This window comes from Parus major, chromosome 5 (assembly GCF_001522545.3).
Source record: "Parus major isolate Abel chromosome 5, Parus_major1.1, whole genome shotgun sequence".
Taxonomy (NCBI): Eukaryota; Metazoa; Chordata; class Aves; order Passeriformes; family Paridae; genus Parus; species Parus major.
This window is the reverse complement of record NC_031774.1, coordinates 46,769,835-46,787,469: the sequence shown is the minus strand read 5'-3', so window position 1 is coordinate 46,787,469 and position 17,635 is coordinate 46,769,835. Positions and strand designations below refer to the sequence as shown.

At 37.1% G+C, this 17,635-nt stretch overlaps 1 protein-coding gene across 12 annotated transcripts in view; it reads right to left on the bottom strand.

Moving 5' to 3' along the window:
* UNC79 (unc-79 homolog, NALCN channel complex subunit) overlaps nucleotides 1-17,635 on the bottom strand; it is a 105,805-nt gene that overhangs the window by 18,940 nt on the left and 69,230 nt on the right. For 10 of the 12 annotated variants that reach the window (XM_015631734.3, XM_015631733.3, XM_015631726.3 and 7 more), the window contains 8 exons: nucleotides 16,191-16,331; nucleotides 12,244-12,282; nucleotides 11,179-11,291; nucleotides 11,009-11,094; nucleotides 10,029-10,202; nucleotides 8,301-8,369; nucleotides 7,606-7,716; nucleotides 2,101-2,205 (listed from right to left, as the gene is read on the bottom strand). In XM_015631734.3, coding sequence (XP_015487220.1) covers nucleotides 2,101-2,205; nucleotides 7,606-7,716; nucleotides 8,301-8,369; nucleotides 10,029-10,202; nucleotides 11,009-11,094; nucleotides 11,179-11,291; nucleotides 12,244-12,282; nucleotides 16,191-16,331 — 838 coding nt within the window. The other 2 variants (XR_004497886.1, XM_015631731.3) reach the window with 2 other exon arrangements.

Here is a 17,635-nt window from a genome sequence, read left to right as displayed (position 1 = left end):
CTGTTTGGTGCTGGGTTAACTCTGCTGTGGCTTTATTCATTCAAAAGCATACAATTTGAATTAATATTGTAGTGGCTTTGTGTGGTAAAGAGGTGAACCATTCCCTTCATTCTATTAGTGGCACCAGAGAAAATTTAAAAAATAAGAAACATATGCATTTTTACTGGTAGATTTCTTAAATTACAGTGGTGCTGAAGATGGGCTTAGTGGTTACTATGGTATTGCACTTCCAGAGGCTGCTGAGTGATTCAGACCACATACTACTGAGAGCTGCCAATTTGCACAGTCAATGGGAGAAGCAGTCATCATGCCTCCAGTAGGCATCTATGGCAGATGGTCTGAATACAACCCCTATTCTTCACCACTGACTGCATAAAAACAGAAGCTGGCTGTTTTGGATAGCAGGAAATATGAATCACTTCATCAGCCTCTGAAAGAGAGACATCATAAAAGACATTTATATCCACATTAGATGCTGTTGTGTAAGGTAAGAATACATCCCAAAGTGAATACAGCATATGGGAACAGTGCTAGGATGAAAGCCCAGGCAATTACCATTTTATCTTTATGAAATAAAGGTACTGGAAAAAACAGTTTTGCTAACTGGGTCTCTCAAGCAATTGACTCAATATGAAGGACAAGCATTAATCAGTCAAACTCCACTGCCAAAATTGACATGGCCTGCTTGCATTCACAAATGACAAATTCAGGATGGACTAGACAAGGGGATTGTCATGCTTTGGGGTAGGACCGAACAATAGGAGTAATGCAGAATAACTGCTTTTTTCTGTAATACAGGAGAAGTCAGTTCAAGTCAACAAAAACTAATGTACATGGTATCAAGGTGCATCATTGCAGCTGTAAGACAGAAAGAGGTTGGTGGCTGTTAATTGACAGGGACTGAAAAAAATAAGTTTGGGTTTAATAACAATTAAAAAAAAAAGACAGACTTGTGTTTTTTAACTTAAATGGATTTTAAAAAACAACCTTTAACCATCAAAAGAAAAAAAACCTCATGTGTTATTCTTTTCTTCCCAACTTCTTCCCCTAACACTGATGGCATAATAATGGTTTTCAGAGTTATCCTAACTGCTATATAATTTCATTTGTTAGTATTATTTTTCTGTCAATTGGCAATCACTTACTTACTTACTATGAGTAATGTACCAGTACTCAAAAGAAAATGGGTCCATAGTATGCTACATGAAGATTTGACCCATAGTGGGAAGGGAAAGAGTGAATGAAGCTGTGATGCTGGGAGCATTATGAGGGATCTATGTAATAAACACCTCACCTGGACCTTATGAAGTCCTGTTATGCTGGGCCCCTATAATTTTAAGTTTCTAAACTTAAATTCCTAACTTATCATTATCTCACTGTAAACAATGAGAGCTCACTACCTGTGATTACATTTGATGGATTTCAGCAAATTGTTTTCATGGGACAGGCTTGTGATGCCAAACTGCCACACTTGCCTTCTTGGAGGCAGGAGTTTTCACAAGTCTGTATCTTATTTCCTCATATTTTCCAATGGTAGTTTGACTAGCTTGACTCCAGAGAATGAAAGCAGCAGAAATATTGTCAATATATTCTTTACTGGAAAACTACAGGTCAAAAGAAAATGGCCTTCAGGAACTGGAGATAAGCTCACTGCCAGAAACTGAGTTGTGACCCACAATCAACTAACAGCCTTTCCCACACAAAACAGGATTTGAGGCTAGGAAATGAACACAAGGCAGCACAAGGGCAGCTGCCCCAACAGGACATGATATAAAACTCAATGGACTCAACCCTTATGGGTCTCCTCCCACTCAAGATATATTCTGTGATCTTCAATACATAAGCAGTGATGCACAAGTCATTATCATTATGTGAAATTTGGATTCCAAATGTAGTTTCTTAAATTTTAATATAGGAGCCTAAATGTATGCACCAATGCATGTAAATGCAACTGGATTTGGATTTCAAAAGTTCTTGCTTCCCCAGACATTGCTGGTACTTTCTGTAATCATGTTGGACTTAGATCTTCAGCCTCTGCCCAGCTCCCAAACCTAGGCCAAGACAGGGTCAGTATGAAAATTACATCAGAATTTCCTGTACCTGCACCAACAGCAGCAGATTCATGTCTGGTAAGGGTGACTTTAACTTGAGTGCTTGCAGCAACTCCAATATAACACAGCGTGTCAAGTAGAATTTGTCCCTTTCCTGGAACAAAAAAACCCCAGAATTATGAATGTCCTGAAATTTACTGACAGCCACTAGTAAACCATAAAGATACTTTTTATCTAAGTTTGAGAATAACAAAGTTACAAGAATGTACTGGTTTCTGCTGTCTTAAAAAAAAAAGCCAACATCACTATATAATCAATTTCAATATACAATCATCATTATATAATTTATATAATTCTACAGACTTAATTGAACAGACATCAATGAAGGTGATTTTTCTTTAATGTTTTATCAGACATTATATCCAAGATTTAATATTTGAAACACATGAAATACAGATAGATTTTATAAAATAGTTAAAAAGCCTAAGTATGCAAACATAACTTTCATTAAGTAGTCCCATAAAAAAAGAAGAAAGCAGTAAGAAATTACACAGAAGAACAAAACTGGTATAGTATTTAGCATTATTCTTTCACTGACCCTGCCAAAAACAGTCTACATTTCACCATACTCTTTTTCTGTTATTCCCCTTTAAAAAAAGAGTGCCTCCACTACAGCTGCTCAGACCATCTATTTCCACTCATTAGACTGGCAGTACTTTTCCACTTCCACATAAAAACCGTCTTGGCTACGGCTGCTACAACAGAAACACTTTAAAACATAGGGGGAAATCAGCCAGTGGAGATTAGAACACAGAAGTCCAAGAATAGAGTTGTAGGGCTGAGTCAGCAAGGAGGTACAAGAGATAAGATGGGCTTGTTATACATCTTACTTTGACATTCTCCAACTTTAGACGATAAGATAAAAACATGAAACAAATCTATAACCTGCTACTGACCACAGCAACTCAAGAATTTTGATAAGAAGGAGCACTGTGCTCTATTTCAGACAACCATTAGAGATGAAATACATTGTCTAAAAATGAGAGCATATCCAAAGTTTGCTTAAAACCTAAAACCTAGTATCCTCCATCCTGTAAATCCCATGCACTTGCCTGCTCACTTAAGTTAAACATGAGAATTTCTACTGAGTCAGGGCCCCAGTTTCTCCATAAAATCTGTAAAATGGTATCATTCGTCTCTTCCTCAGAGAAGTTTTATGAGGCTAATTAGTGAGAGACAATTTGAAGGCCACCTCCAGCTGCACATAGGAGACACTGAAAATCAGAGTGAGTTTTTGTTGCAGCAGAGCAAGCAGTCACCAGTGTTCCTCTTCAGAGAACTGATGTACTGATGTCCCCACGCCACCTGCGTGGCATGCTGTCAAACAAAGCTTGCAGCAACAGTGCACATCTTCCACAGCACCCACAGATTTCTGAATGAAAACAGATTTTAAATATCAGGCCTTGATTTGAGAGAAGCTGCCAAAACAACAGAATGGTATGTATTTCATGGAAGTTGTGATGCCAGTCTGTGAATCAAGAGACCATACTTCAAGCTCATAGTTTCCTCTTCAATTACACAGAGTGTGCAGACAGATAACACATTTAGATGACAGAATGGGTCCCGAACTACAGTCCTTGTCCTTGTCTGACTATATTGCTGCAGTCTAGGCAGCTAAACTTGCAGGAAACTAACACTCTAGAATCAAATGTATTATGAAACCATTACTTGAGGGAAAAATTTTCAAAAGTCACATATTCCACATGCATGAGTAGTGCTCTGATAAAAAATATACAATATAAGAATATCCAGGAGAGGTCAGATGGGAACAAATGTCTTCAGTAAGTTATCTCCAACAAGGCCATAAGCAGAAGAAAAAGGAAGAATAAGAACAAGGCAAGCATGTATAATTTCACCATCTATTTTCAGCTCAGGGAACTTCTGAGCTCTGTGTGGTTTCTGTATAATTCAAAACTCTCTCTTCCATATAACTGTCCATTGACCTCTGGGACTCATGCCAACCTTTAGCACAAAGGGTACTTGGCAAAGAGTCACACTGTTGAAGAATCACTTCCCTTTACTTGCTTTGACTAGTTCCTATAAACTTAGTACGTTCTTTGCACTGGAAAGGAATGAAATTATCCATCCCTGTCTGGACCACTTGTGACCTTGCAGACCGCTCTCACATTCACATCAGTTGCTGCTCTTTCAGGATGAAGAGCTCTGACTTAGTTGCTCTGTATGTGAAACTACAACTGTTTGATCATTCTTGCTATCATTACCTGAACTTGTTACAATTCCTCAGGAAGAGTGTCCCTTCCCACCATCATATGCCTACCCAGACTTGAGACACAGACACTACACAGTGCCACACTCAAGTCAGTTGACAATTACATCCCCCCAAAGAGTGGACAGAAGTTAACTCAAATCCAATAGCCTACACATACTGAAAAAGAAGGAAGACATAATTCTTTCAAAAGCATTCAGCTATTTTACATACCAAAATCTATGCTATACAGGATATAACTGGGCCATAATAAACTGCTTTGTCAGAACACTGGAAAGGAAGCATAGGCTTAATGAATCCAAATTTCTTGGCTTTAGGGATAATACAATAGCTAACTGCCTCTTCCTCAAAGAAGTCTCCTGTCTCAGTCTAAACTTTTCACGTTTGTTAAGCACATGTGATGAAGAGAGATTGAGCAAAATCAGGCAGAATGGTTTTTTGACATCTGACCTCTTGCTTCCTGCACTGTAAATCAGGAGTGATGACATAAGTCAATGGCCCAGAGTATCCTTTCTATCCAAGTCTACTTATTCCTATCATCCTGCTGATAAATATGTATAAACTTTATATTCTGACACAAATTCATTGCTCCTTGAGAATAACATCCAGGGGAGCCACATGTATAAATCTGGTACCAGAAGTGTCAAGAATACACTACTTCAGCCATGGTTCAGCCAAATAAACTCTCTCAAATGTCCATACATTCCTATAGAAAATGGCTTTGCAACCTTCAAATTGTGACTAACCACATGTCAATATGTAGAACAAGAAACTAGTGAAATTCTAGCACTACCTCAGGGTCAAAACTTAGTAATAAGAGTAAATTTGGATCTTTAATGGAGATTGCTATCTTCTAAGTAAGCCAGTATAAAGCAAAAATCTTTCTTTTATCACTGCTGCTACTACAGTAATTAAAAATACTGAAGATTTGCCTCTTAATATTATTTTAAAAATCCAATAGGAAAATCATGTGGCATTCTGCATTTACTTAGTAAGGCACAACAGAACACTAGCAAAAGGCTACATTTAGGTTCAAGCTTCTGCAGCTGTAAGAGATAAGAAAGCCAGAAAGTGTCCATTTAAGACCTTAAGACACTTGAAAGGAAAACTAAATATAAGAAGATTACAATTCACAGAAAAGATAGTACTCTCATCTGAGAGTTCCAAAGGCACTGCAAAAAACAAATTGCTGACCTGGAACAGAAACTCAGACAAGAAAATATCAGACTGACGTGAGACTTCAGGCTCCAAGACAAGAGAAACTCAGATATTCCTGCCACAGGTTATTAGGAAAATGTTGGAATAAAAAAAGATTTGGAGTGGTTGTACAACACTGATTTCTACAAAGTAGCTTACTCTCTGAGAAGACAAGAATCCTCCACAGCTTAGCTGAAAGCAGAAAGTTGGTGTTTTGTTCTAGTCAGCACACTTAAAGTTGCAAATCAAGCAATTACATTTGAATAGTTTCAATGCTCACAAATATATTCCTCCTAAAATTCACTTCTATGTGGTCCTCTACCACAACACTCTTATTTACCTACAGTGATTTCCACTGTAGAGAAACACAGACATCATAACTGATTTGGTGGGTTTTTTTTCTAATAGCAGTCATTAATTTGACACTTCTAAAGCAAAACTATGGTAACCTTTCAGAAATTACAAAGATAATGTAGTGTGGAGTTCCACTAAATTAAATATTTTGTGGCTATACAATGGAGAACATTCACTAATGCTTCCATTTCTGGGTCATCAGTTTGCATTAAACTAAATCAAGAGGATTTTACCAAGCACTGTAATCCAAGCTTCCTGTGTGCAATTAAGTACTCACTATATTAACAGAACAATCACCCAGGAAGCATGCAAGAAACATGTATGGGTTTTCTAATACCATGGTATTAATTACATTTTTCTGCAACTGCAGAGCCTGAGGAAAGTGAAAAATCTCCTGTAGTTCACCATTTGCTTTAGCAGATATATGAAACACTCTGATAAGACCACAAATGCAATAGGGGTATCTTTGCTTCAGTTTTAAATGCGGCTTTTCTGTTTCAATGAAAAAAATCACTATTAGACTTCAAGTTAATATTTTACTCACTTTGCCTTGCCCAAACCCTTAACTACGGATATAACTCAAAATAATTTCAAAAGCTAGGCAACCTCTTCAGTATTCAGGATTATTCCATTGCATAAACTCTTCTCTTTCAAATGAGAAAAAAAGCTAGAATTTGCTTGCTGTCATTAAACATACTGCTAATTTCTACTTAATGCTTCAAACCATTACATTTTGTAAAAATGTTTCTTATTTTCTTGTGGTGCAGTTTCTCTGTGAGAGTGTTATTGCTTCTATCATTTCTTCTTCACTGTTTCTACAGTGAAGTCTTAAGAAGACTCAAACAATGCATGTTCCAGTTGTACATTATCAAAACAAAAAATCATGTAGCTACTTATGACTGAGTGTTTCCTGAGGATTATTTACTGTTCTGACAAATGTATCAAGGATGGAAAACTGTGTGCTTAGTGGAGAAGGCAACACTTTTGCTCACTGCCTTGACAATCTACCTAATGGAGTATATATTACCTTAGGATCATCTGCTTTTTTGTTTGTTAAACTTCTCACTGATAGCTACAAAAATAAACCCGAGTAAAAACTGTTATTTGTACACCATAGCTTTCATTCAGGAAACTTTAAAACTTTCTGGAAGTGTACATATACATATACTGTACTCCTTTTTACACAGCAACAGCCATGCATGCCAAAGGAAAATACCCAATACAGAATGAAGAGAATCTAAGATGGAAAGCTCCTAACTTGGACTCTTCCATTTTAGGTAGTTGTCTACTGCCTCCTCTCACAGTTGTGCTCTCTAAAGGCACTACCAGGAATATTTAAGTTTTTACTCACAAGTTATGTGGCTGAACTTGTGCACTAGGAAAGATAGGACTGTACAGACTTTTTATGTGATGTGTGAATACCAGGTATCTTCTCAACATAAGAAAAAAATGCCCATGTCCCAAGATCACATCAAAACACTCTTCTGAGCAACATTTGCAGCAGGTTCCCATCATCTGTGTCTTTGAATGTAAAACTCAGCATTACTAAAAGGCACTGAACCATGATCACTACTTGATTAACCAAACTACCTTAAAACTGTTGACATGCCTGAAACTTGATGCTGATTCCATCTTTACTTCCAAACTACTTGTGGGAAGCATGACTTTGTCCTGCTTTTCACTTGTGTCTAAAGGAAAATAGAGTGTCGTTGTTACCTTTGTGAAGGCTCGGTAGCACAAACCACATAGTTCCACCAGGTAAGCCAGAGTGAAGACAGCATTCTGAATTACAAAACTTAGTAGTTTTGAAAAAGGTTCCAGAAGACTCTGCAATGACATGTGTTACAGAAATCAATAACTCGTTGCCCAAAAAAGCAAAGAAGCATTCCAACTCTGAGGCTCCTGAATGGAACAGCATTATTTTTAGCTCAGAGGCTATCTGCCTGGGATTCACACTGTTTTAGTCAAACAGCTGTATCATATGCCTTCATGCTTCTGTCAGAAATTAGAAACAAAAAGTTAGAAAATAGTTTCACTTGTGACACAGTGTTTATAAAATATTCTGTATTGTTTATGCAGGAAAACCTCACTGACTTCAGTGGAATTGTACTGAAAAACATCTAAAGAAGCTCATTACACTTTTTTTTTTTAAAGAAAAAAACAGAGGAGGGAAAAAGAGAACATCAAATCTTTAAGAAGACATACATTCACACCCACACAAGAATGTAATTCTGCCCCCACTTTACTGTAACCTAGATTCCAAAGCTCTTATCATTCTCCAAACAGTATTGGACTGCACAATTTTATGCTTACATATAATACTTTCCTAGCCAGGGGACATGAACACATTCATACAATTGCACAGGCTGCCTAAATCTGAGGCAATAGAATTTTGTCTCCTTGGAACTTACCCTGGTGGCACTAGTGGTAGGGATCTTCAACAAGCAAATCATGATCCTTAGACTAGAGTCTAAAGAACACTGAACATATTTGAAGGTAGAAAAGAAAAAGAAAAGAAGTTAGTACCCTTCTGTGTACATATCTTGCTTATAGTGATAGCAACTATGACTAACTTACAAGTGAAGTCTGAAAAATTATCCCTGATGATTGATTTTTAATTACTTTCTCTAAACTGGCTTATTCTTGTGCACAATAATATCCCAGTCATACCCCTTCAGTGGTAACATACCACAGCATGGACGTACACCATCTACCTTATTTTGTATTTCTGTGCTTGTCCTGGACTATGATATTTTCCCTCGTATCTCAAGACATCAAGACCTGTACATTGAAATATGTCCTGGCAGCAGCTGTTTCAGATTCCTTAAGTTGTTGCTTATGATGTAACCTTTATTTCAAGTAAATCACATGGGTTACAGCACTGAATGGACTTTTGAGGATCAATCCATTGTCTTGGCTCACCCCTGCTGTAAACATCTAAAATATTGAAGTGTCCCCTATGATCCTAAAGAAAAGAACAGGAGATTGAAAATTCAGGAGCAAGAAATTGCTTCATTTGTATCACTAATAATACCACCCATGAATAGAAGGGAAATAAGAGTAAACACTCCACCAAAAAGTTCCGTGAATGATGGATATGCAGTTGGAACTGCATACTATATACTATATACTAAGATCCAATTGATTTATTTTTATGTATTTCAGTTACATAAGATGCAGGAGTTTGGGGTGGCTAGTACACAGAGGGAATGGTTATTGCCTGTTTGGCTCAGTAAGTGCTGAAGCATAGTGCCACAATTTACCAACATCTAAAGATGTTTCAAGATCTGACTATTGCATAATATTGCCAAGGAATTTAGTATCATTCAAGTAGCCAGGTGGTGACAACCAATTTAAAAGACAATGTTATCAGTCAGAGATTTAGATTTTGGATCCCTCAGCCCGTATGGAACAACCCTGCTTTCTATAGAAGAAGTTACCACTGAGTTCACTCCCACCACAGAAAATAGAGTAAGTGTATCAGAATTCCATTTAATTTACTGGAGTTTACTGGAAAGACTCAGAAGTTTTTACTATGTTTGCTGAAATATACACACCAGGAATAAGATCCTGCTGTATGTCCTCTGAGCATTCAGAAATCAGAGATTCAGTTTCTTCTGAATTCAGCTTCTGGATTCAGTTTCTGCAACAATATTCTATTACAATCAGAACTACAACTTGGTCAGCCAAACAGGCTAGGCCCAAGTCCCAATAGTCTCAGTTCTCTCTGCCTGTCTGACTATTGTGTATTTTAGCAAATTAATTAGGTAGTGCTGCTCTTCTTAAGAGTTTTTTTTAGGTTTACCAGTGAAAAGCAGATAGATTTTCATTGTCTAAATACTGACTCTCTTAAGAGTTATATATTATGCAGTATTCTAATCTCACAAGGCATAGAAAAGGCATAGGAAAAATGCCAAGAAGAGAAAAGTACCCTGGTCGGAGTTGTTGTTACCCACAGAACACATAATTAAAGGGATGGATCAGAGATACAATAAATCCAGTCCTCTGGAAACATTAGCTGAATCTTTAGGAAACATTCACAACAACCCACTCTGATTGGTTATCCAGAGTTTTTGCACAGCTTCAGTACATCCTGACCAATGACAATATAGCTTGTTTCAGATATCCACACATCATACCTTAAGAGGCAAAACACATGGGAGTTTAGTAAGGAAGGTCTGAAACTGATTACTAATTGTGGTCCAGAGGTTGCTGGGGGAATCCATCGGCAAGGCTTCCATGAAGGTAGCAATGTTTTCCAAACAGCGTAGCATCGCACCCCCTGCTGGCAAATTTTTTTTGTTGTTTAAACCCTGGGAAATGAAATGAGACCTGTGAAATCATACACACGCAGAAATGGTCCCTGACACTGTATTTTGAAGTTCTGAGGTTAATTTGTTGAGACAAAATACTGCATACTTTTTCTGCTATGTTAATGATAGTGTTGTGTTGGGAATTTGAGCTGTGTATGTGAAAGTTAGTACTTCCTAAAGTACTGACCATAAGATTTTGAGCCAAAATGTTATAAGCAGGATCCAAACACATGCTTAGACTAACAGGACAGTAGAAAAAGCAAAACACAAAATATTCAGCACCAGATTTTTCATGTTTTCCTTTGGACAGTTTTAAAGAAGATATATTCATTAATGCTCCCTTGGCCATGTATGATTTGTGGCTTGTGTCCTAGGGTGAGGCCTGAATAGACATGAGAGTTTTGAAGTGATGCCAACATCTTGTATGAGGCAATTGCCATGTTCTTGGAAGAGCAGGATACCTGCAAGTGACTAGTTCTAGCAGGAAGACAAATGGTACAGTAGAAATAAGCCAGATGCATAGTCAGTCAAAGGTAGGCAATAGATTTTTGGAATACTTAAGAGAAACTGTCATCAGATAAAATGAAGAGGGAGAACTGAGATGTATGAGTAGAAATGTTCCTGAAAACAAAAAACAGTGCTTGGGGAAGGAATGAGACATACTACCAGTGGTGAGGACAGCCAGGGAGGACAAAATAAAAATTCACAGTGTTTTTGATGAAGCAAGTTTGAACCTGAATGAGGAGAAATGACCCTGATAATGCTAATAAAATGAGCATCACTAACATAGCCAATTGTCAACATACCTCCAACAGCTGGCTCAGAGCAGCAATGGAACTCAGCTCACTGAAGTCCATCAGAGACGTGGCTAAGGTCCGCAAAAAGCTTCCATCTGAAATTTGAATGACATTTTTGCACTGGCTGTTCATACAGAGGAAACTGAGGGTCAGAAATGCACTCAGGTATTGCACATTACCTTTAATAATGCTCTGGAAGAGCTGAGGGAAGATGCCATTTGGAGCCAGCTGATGGAACACACAACGGAGGAACTGCTTGGCCACACCTGCAGCATTTCCAGGGATCATCATGCTGAAAATGAAAAGAGAAGAAGAAAAAAATTGCATTGCAGATTAAACACTTGTCATAGCTGACTACATGGAGAAAATAAAGATGATGCTATTCTTTTTAATTATGGAAGTGTTCAGTTATGAGTGAGACACTCAAAAACAGAAGTATCCTGATCCTGAAAAAAAGAACAGCATGTTGATTTTATGACTTGAGCTCAACTATGAATAGATAAAAAAATTACATACACATACTTGAAGTATTTGTCTCAATAAATAGCTTTATTTTTCCTGATTCTCCCCATAGTTTTATTTGTGAGTCATCTGAATTTAAAATATAATCTTGCTCTCACCTTGTGTATTTCAGTGATACAGATTAAGTTTTCTGGCTTTTCACAAAACATATGAACAACAGGTAAACAAAAATATTATAATATTCATTTGCCTCTTGCAGTTTCTTTCAAAAGATGAAGTACTCCCTAATCATTCATAAATGAATCGTTTAATTTTAAAAGCCTAATTATTATCTATTTACTCATAAATTGCACATCTTAATATGCTTTACAGCTTCACAAAATGAATTTATCCTATTCAGCATCTGATTTACATAATGAGGCATCACTACCAGGGATTCTCCATGGCCAAGGATGATTCACTTGACTGAATATATGGAGATAGTTTATCAAGACAAATACTGAATAGAGAACCAGTTAGAAAAAGCTGCACTGAAATTGTGAAGACCAAACAGCATCTGAATCTGATTTTTTCCAGCTTTAACACATATGAATATGGGCTCCTGTTCATCTCCAGAAAACAAAGGATATTTGAAACAAGTGGAAAAGGCATAATCTTCCTTTTACTCACAAATTAAAAAAAAATAAAAAATAAAAGTTAAATTTAGTTGATTTCAGGATCAGGAAAAATGATGCTTTAGATTGATTGTTTCACTTTTGTCAAGGTATCCTTTGCTACAGTACCTTTCTGCTTGATTAGAAAAACTGGTACTTGATGCCAACCTGGAATAAAAATAAAAAAGAAATTGAAGCTCATTTGATTTTTTGTATGTGTGTGTCTCATTTTTAAGTAACCCAATAAAATACCATTTTAAATAAATAATGCACATAAACTTTAGAGAATATTTTAAATGCTACCATAAAGATCTTCTGAAGAGCACAGCACCTAAATTCAGAAAAATCATGTTTGCATAACATAAACTCCACTCAGTCTCGCAGTCTCACTAATGCTCAATTTCTCCAAAAATAAATCTTGCCTCCCTCTTGTAGCACAAAGATAATGAAGTAATTTTTTTTTGCCCTACAGCACATCAGGGGTATCTTTTTTTTTAGACAAAAAAAGTTTGCCAGAAGCTGCCTACTGACTGAATTGTTTCTGATTAATATAGCAACACAAACTAAGCAAAAATTCAATGCTTGGCCACCGAAATTGAGGCTTCTAGTTCCAGATATTAGCACCTAAATAATTAGTCTAATTTTCAAAAACACTAATTACCTATCTCTTCCAAAGTCAGATGAGAACTACTGTATTTTCAAAAATCAGGTCACTTACTTTAGTACTTAAATATAGACTTTAAAGCCAAATATTGGCATTTGGTGGTGAAAATACTGAACACAATCTTAAAGTAAAATCATGCACCTCAATATGCCGGACACATAAATGAACAGAATCAGGGCTTACAATATCAAAGCAAAACACCTTTAATACCAAAAGTCACTAAAAAGCTGTACACTCAAAGCCAATACAAAAAAGGACACTAGAAGCATCCCTTATATACAAAATACCATAAAATATTTACCTTAATGTGCTGCAAATCAGTATTTTAGATAATATAAGTTGATAAGTCTAAGGGAAAATTTATAGAGCTACATTATTTTATATCTAATCTTCAATGGGTTTTTTTTTATTCATGATCCTTTTATCCTGGACTTAGCTGTTGCTCATCCTTGTTCTGAAGAGAGTTTCCTTTCTAATCAACACAATAAAATCCAAAAAGGACCCTAAGGCACCTCAGTCAAATGCAACAGCATAAACCAAAATGATGGTGATTTTCATGAATTATTCTTGACAAGCTGGGGACACAGCATACTTCCAACAATGCAATAATCTCAAACTTGTTGGTGCAAGGGATTAAAGATTTCATTATCTTCAGTTGTTCTAGCATAAATTAGAAAAACACATTTGAGTTCCTTACTCCAGTAATGTTAAGAGGAATCCACACTGAAATGCAACATATTATTTCTGGTGTGTAAAGCTAATTCTGGGTGAGAAAAGTCTGAAGCTACCACAATCAAGGTTTTTGTCCTGGAATAACTTTAGCATCAGCTTACACTAAAGCACACAAGGATTTCTGCAGAATGCAATGAGACCAATTACACGCCCAATGGACATGATACCTATTTTCAAAAATCTGCTGAAGTACAGAAACACAACAATGTAAAATATTTTTTCAAAAATGTCTAATTTTCTGAACAGTCTAATGTTTTTCTCTCCTTTTGAATGTGATAATGCAAGCATGGGTTTTATAACAAACAAAGCACTAGGTTTCTAACTTTGGAAAAACTTGACCTGACATGAACTGCAGTAAACACTTGGGAACATCTGAAACTTTCTGAAATGTACAGTCTGTATATATTTATCATTACTACTCTAAATATTTTATTGCACAAATTCCATGAACTCTCATCATTACCTCCACTTTGCAGAACACAAAGCAGAACAGAAAATGGATGTGTTCAAATCTGTACACGTTAAGAACAGAAGTAAAGCTTATCACAGCTCCTCACTATCTCAAGTCTAAATATAACTTTCAAACACAGCTTTAATGCTTGGAAAGCTAAATCTCACTGAAAAACAGTTAAATAAGAATCACCAAGTGAAAAATCTTGATTCAGGAATCAGAGCATAAACTTAAATGAATGTCAGAGTCTTAGAAACACTTCAACCTTTAATTGTCAATAATTTGAACGCAGAAATTTTTTCCCTTCTGAAAATCCCACGAGATGGCTATCTGTGCCTGTGGGTACCCAAATAAGTTTTGAAAATTTTTCTGTGTTTTTTAGGTATTCTGAAAGACCTTGGACTTCCTAACTCCTTATTTCCTCTTCTATGCATGAAAGTAGCAGCTCTATTTGTAAGAATAAAAATGCAAAAAATCTAATTCATTTTCACTTCTGCTGGTAGATGAATATTTGGAGATGTATATGGCACTACTTGATGAAAGAGCAACACATATACACATGAGGCACCTGAATGCCTCTCTGCTTATATATACAACTTATTTTGCATATTTTCAAAGTAATTCCTTTCTGGGGAGCCTCTTATTGGACCTAGAATTTGTCAGAAATTGTAACCAGCAGGAACAAGGCAGGACATTTATTTACCAGGAATATTCCATGTTGCACTGTCATCTGCTGCTCTAAAACAATCAGCTATCTCACTCTAAAGATGCAGCATTTTCCCCTCAAAACACAGAAAAAGGTAGCCCACTTATGCCTCATCCCTTGATAATTCATTTTCCAAATTATTTACTCTCTGTGGCTGTAGTACTGTGGTATTTATGGCAGCATCCGTCTAGATCAGAATTTTTTTCCTCCATCAGAGTTAATTAGCAGCAACAGCAGGGAACTGCAGACATGCAATTAATGGAAATGGGGGACTTGAAGAGCTGCTGTGTTTAAATGGAATTGGGAGGTAGTGGAGAAGCAGGGCTGTGGAGAGCCATGCCCCTGCAGAAGTCGAGCACTTTGAACTTCAGTCACCAGAAAGAACGTGTAGGAGGAGAGCTGTGTAACATTTCTGCATGTCTAGTGCTGCTCAGAAATTTATTCTGGAACACCCCATCACATCCATCCCACCTCTGAGGCAAGAGATTGTGGAAGTGGCCAAGACAACAACCACACATAATTCCATGGTAGTGGTACACCTTAATTATCCCTTACACACTGGGTAAAAGTAAAAAGAGAAAAACAATGGCAGCAAATGTTCAAGACTTTCTCAGAGACAATTTCACACAGCACCTGGTTTGGAAGCCCTTATAAGGCAATACAAATTTTCACCTAGCATACCAAATATGGTTGAAAAGCCTGAAGAGCTTCAGGTATGCTAATGAATGATAATACCTAGGAGTCAACAACCCTCCAGGAGCAAAGTTCAGTAAAGCTAACCACATTTCTGCATAACTCCTAAAGCAGGAACTCCATAAAAGTGAAAAATTCTGTCAAAGCAGCAACAAGGGGCAGCCAAGAGAATTCAATTTTTGTAAGAAGAACAGAGATGTTTATGAGCATTACTTTGGAAACACAGGACCAAGGTACTCTAGTTATTAAGAAAGACTTCAAGAGAGCAGAAGAAAATAAGGTAAGGGAGGTTATTAGAAAAGAGAAGGCTTTTTTAAAAAGTCCTGTCTTGAAAGCAGAAAAGAGCATAAATTCTCACAAATGGGGTATAAAAATCACTTGGAGGCAGGATAAAAAATCCAAAACAGTTTAAGGAGCAACTAGGAAGAGGAATAAAAACTAGCAGTAGAATTTTCTTTTCTTTCAAGGACCAAGATTAAGAAGCATACCAACTGCTGCACCAGGTTGTAAATAAATAAGGGTGCTGTAGAAGATCTGATTTTATTCTTTACCTCACTGCTTACAGTGGGACAAGCTGAGGAGATTCTTGAGCTGGAATTTCCCTTTGCAGGGTAAAAGGGGAGAACATCAAAGGAGCTGCCAAAAATTGAACTGACAGTGGAAGAAGTTACATAAGAAATTTATAAAATGATGAGTAACAAGACGGAACCAGATGTTATTCACGTAAGAGTTTTAAAATATACACATTTGTATACTGAAGTTTATGTAAACTCAATTCCAGGCACAAAATCCTTTCCATCTCATTGGAGAGAGGAAAGTCCTGAATTTACCTTCCTACAGACTGCATGATGTCCAACAGCAGAGGAGCAGCCAAGTCTGGACTGAGGTGAATGAAAGTTGAGAGCACAACAATGGCCAGGCCTAGTGTTTCTTCATCATATTCTTCAAGAATAGCCCCACAGTCATGGCACCTGCAAGGAAGTTTTTAATCCTGATGTTAACAAATTTCAAACAAACCATTACTATACATAGATCTGTGTATAATTATGTCTTCTAAAAGTATTTTTATTTAGTAGATTCTATTCCACATTTATTTAGAAGGATAATGTAACTGTGATCTTTCTATAATTAGTAACAGTCCGTAGTTTTCAAACATTAATAAAATTTCTTTCTAGCTACACTGTCTGTTTCTTAAGTGACAAATGAAAAAGGGCCACAGGGCAGGCCTTGTTTTGAGTCCTTTATTGGTAACTGTACTCCAGCTCGCTCACTGTATTGAACTGCATTGGTTTGCCCTATCCAAGAGAAATCTGCAGCAGTGAAAACTGGCCCTCAGCAAAGTGAGCACAGCCAATTTGTGCAGCTTGGGCTAAGTCCCAGGCACCAAAGATACAAACAATGACACTCACAGATGATCTTTAAGAGATGGAACAATTTCACATTGCCCTTCCCGTCACTCATGAATTATGAATAACAAATTATACAATTAGAAAACAATGATCTGATTGGTTCCCACAGTAGTTACAGCTATTAAGAAATAAATGAAAAGACCTCTCAGGGGCACAGAACCTTTGATTTCAGAAAAGTCTCCTTTCCCAGGGCAGATTTGCTGCTGAGTCACTTATCCTTTCTGAAATGGTCAAAGACAACTGATGAAGGTCTGAAAGGGCTCCAGAATGTCTAATTATAAAGGGGATGTCAGATTTGGGAGAGATGAGACAGGCTTTCACAACCTATGAAAAAGGCAAACCAATGTGGGAAATTGGCTTATTTCAACCCAGTAGGAAGGCTGGCTTAATTTGATCAATGAGTTGCTAATGATTCCAACAGATTGTGAGATTTTAACTTAATGGAATTGAACAGGCAGCTTTCTTGCCTTTTTTACTGAACATAAAAAAATATGCCAACGAAGTCATGGAAGTCAAGCTCAGCTGGTCTGTATGTTAATAGGTAGTGCTTGAGCTTTGGTGAAATGGCCAAGGGAAGTGCCACAGACCAGATTAACTTTGGGATGCTTCACTTTGTCACACTGTAAGATCCACTAGCAATCACAGCCTGCACAATGGCCCTGTCTTTCTCCAGTGATCATCCTTGTACGTCTGTCTGTCTACTGGACTGAGCACACACAGGAACTTGCGGTTTCTCTTCCCAAGTTTTGAACAAATCAATGCATGGCTCCCTGCTGACTGCTTCACTTCTCTTCTAAATGACTACACTTCTGTCTAACATTCCCTTTACAGGCATTTTAACCAAACAATAGAGATTTGCAAAAGCT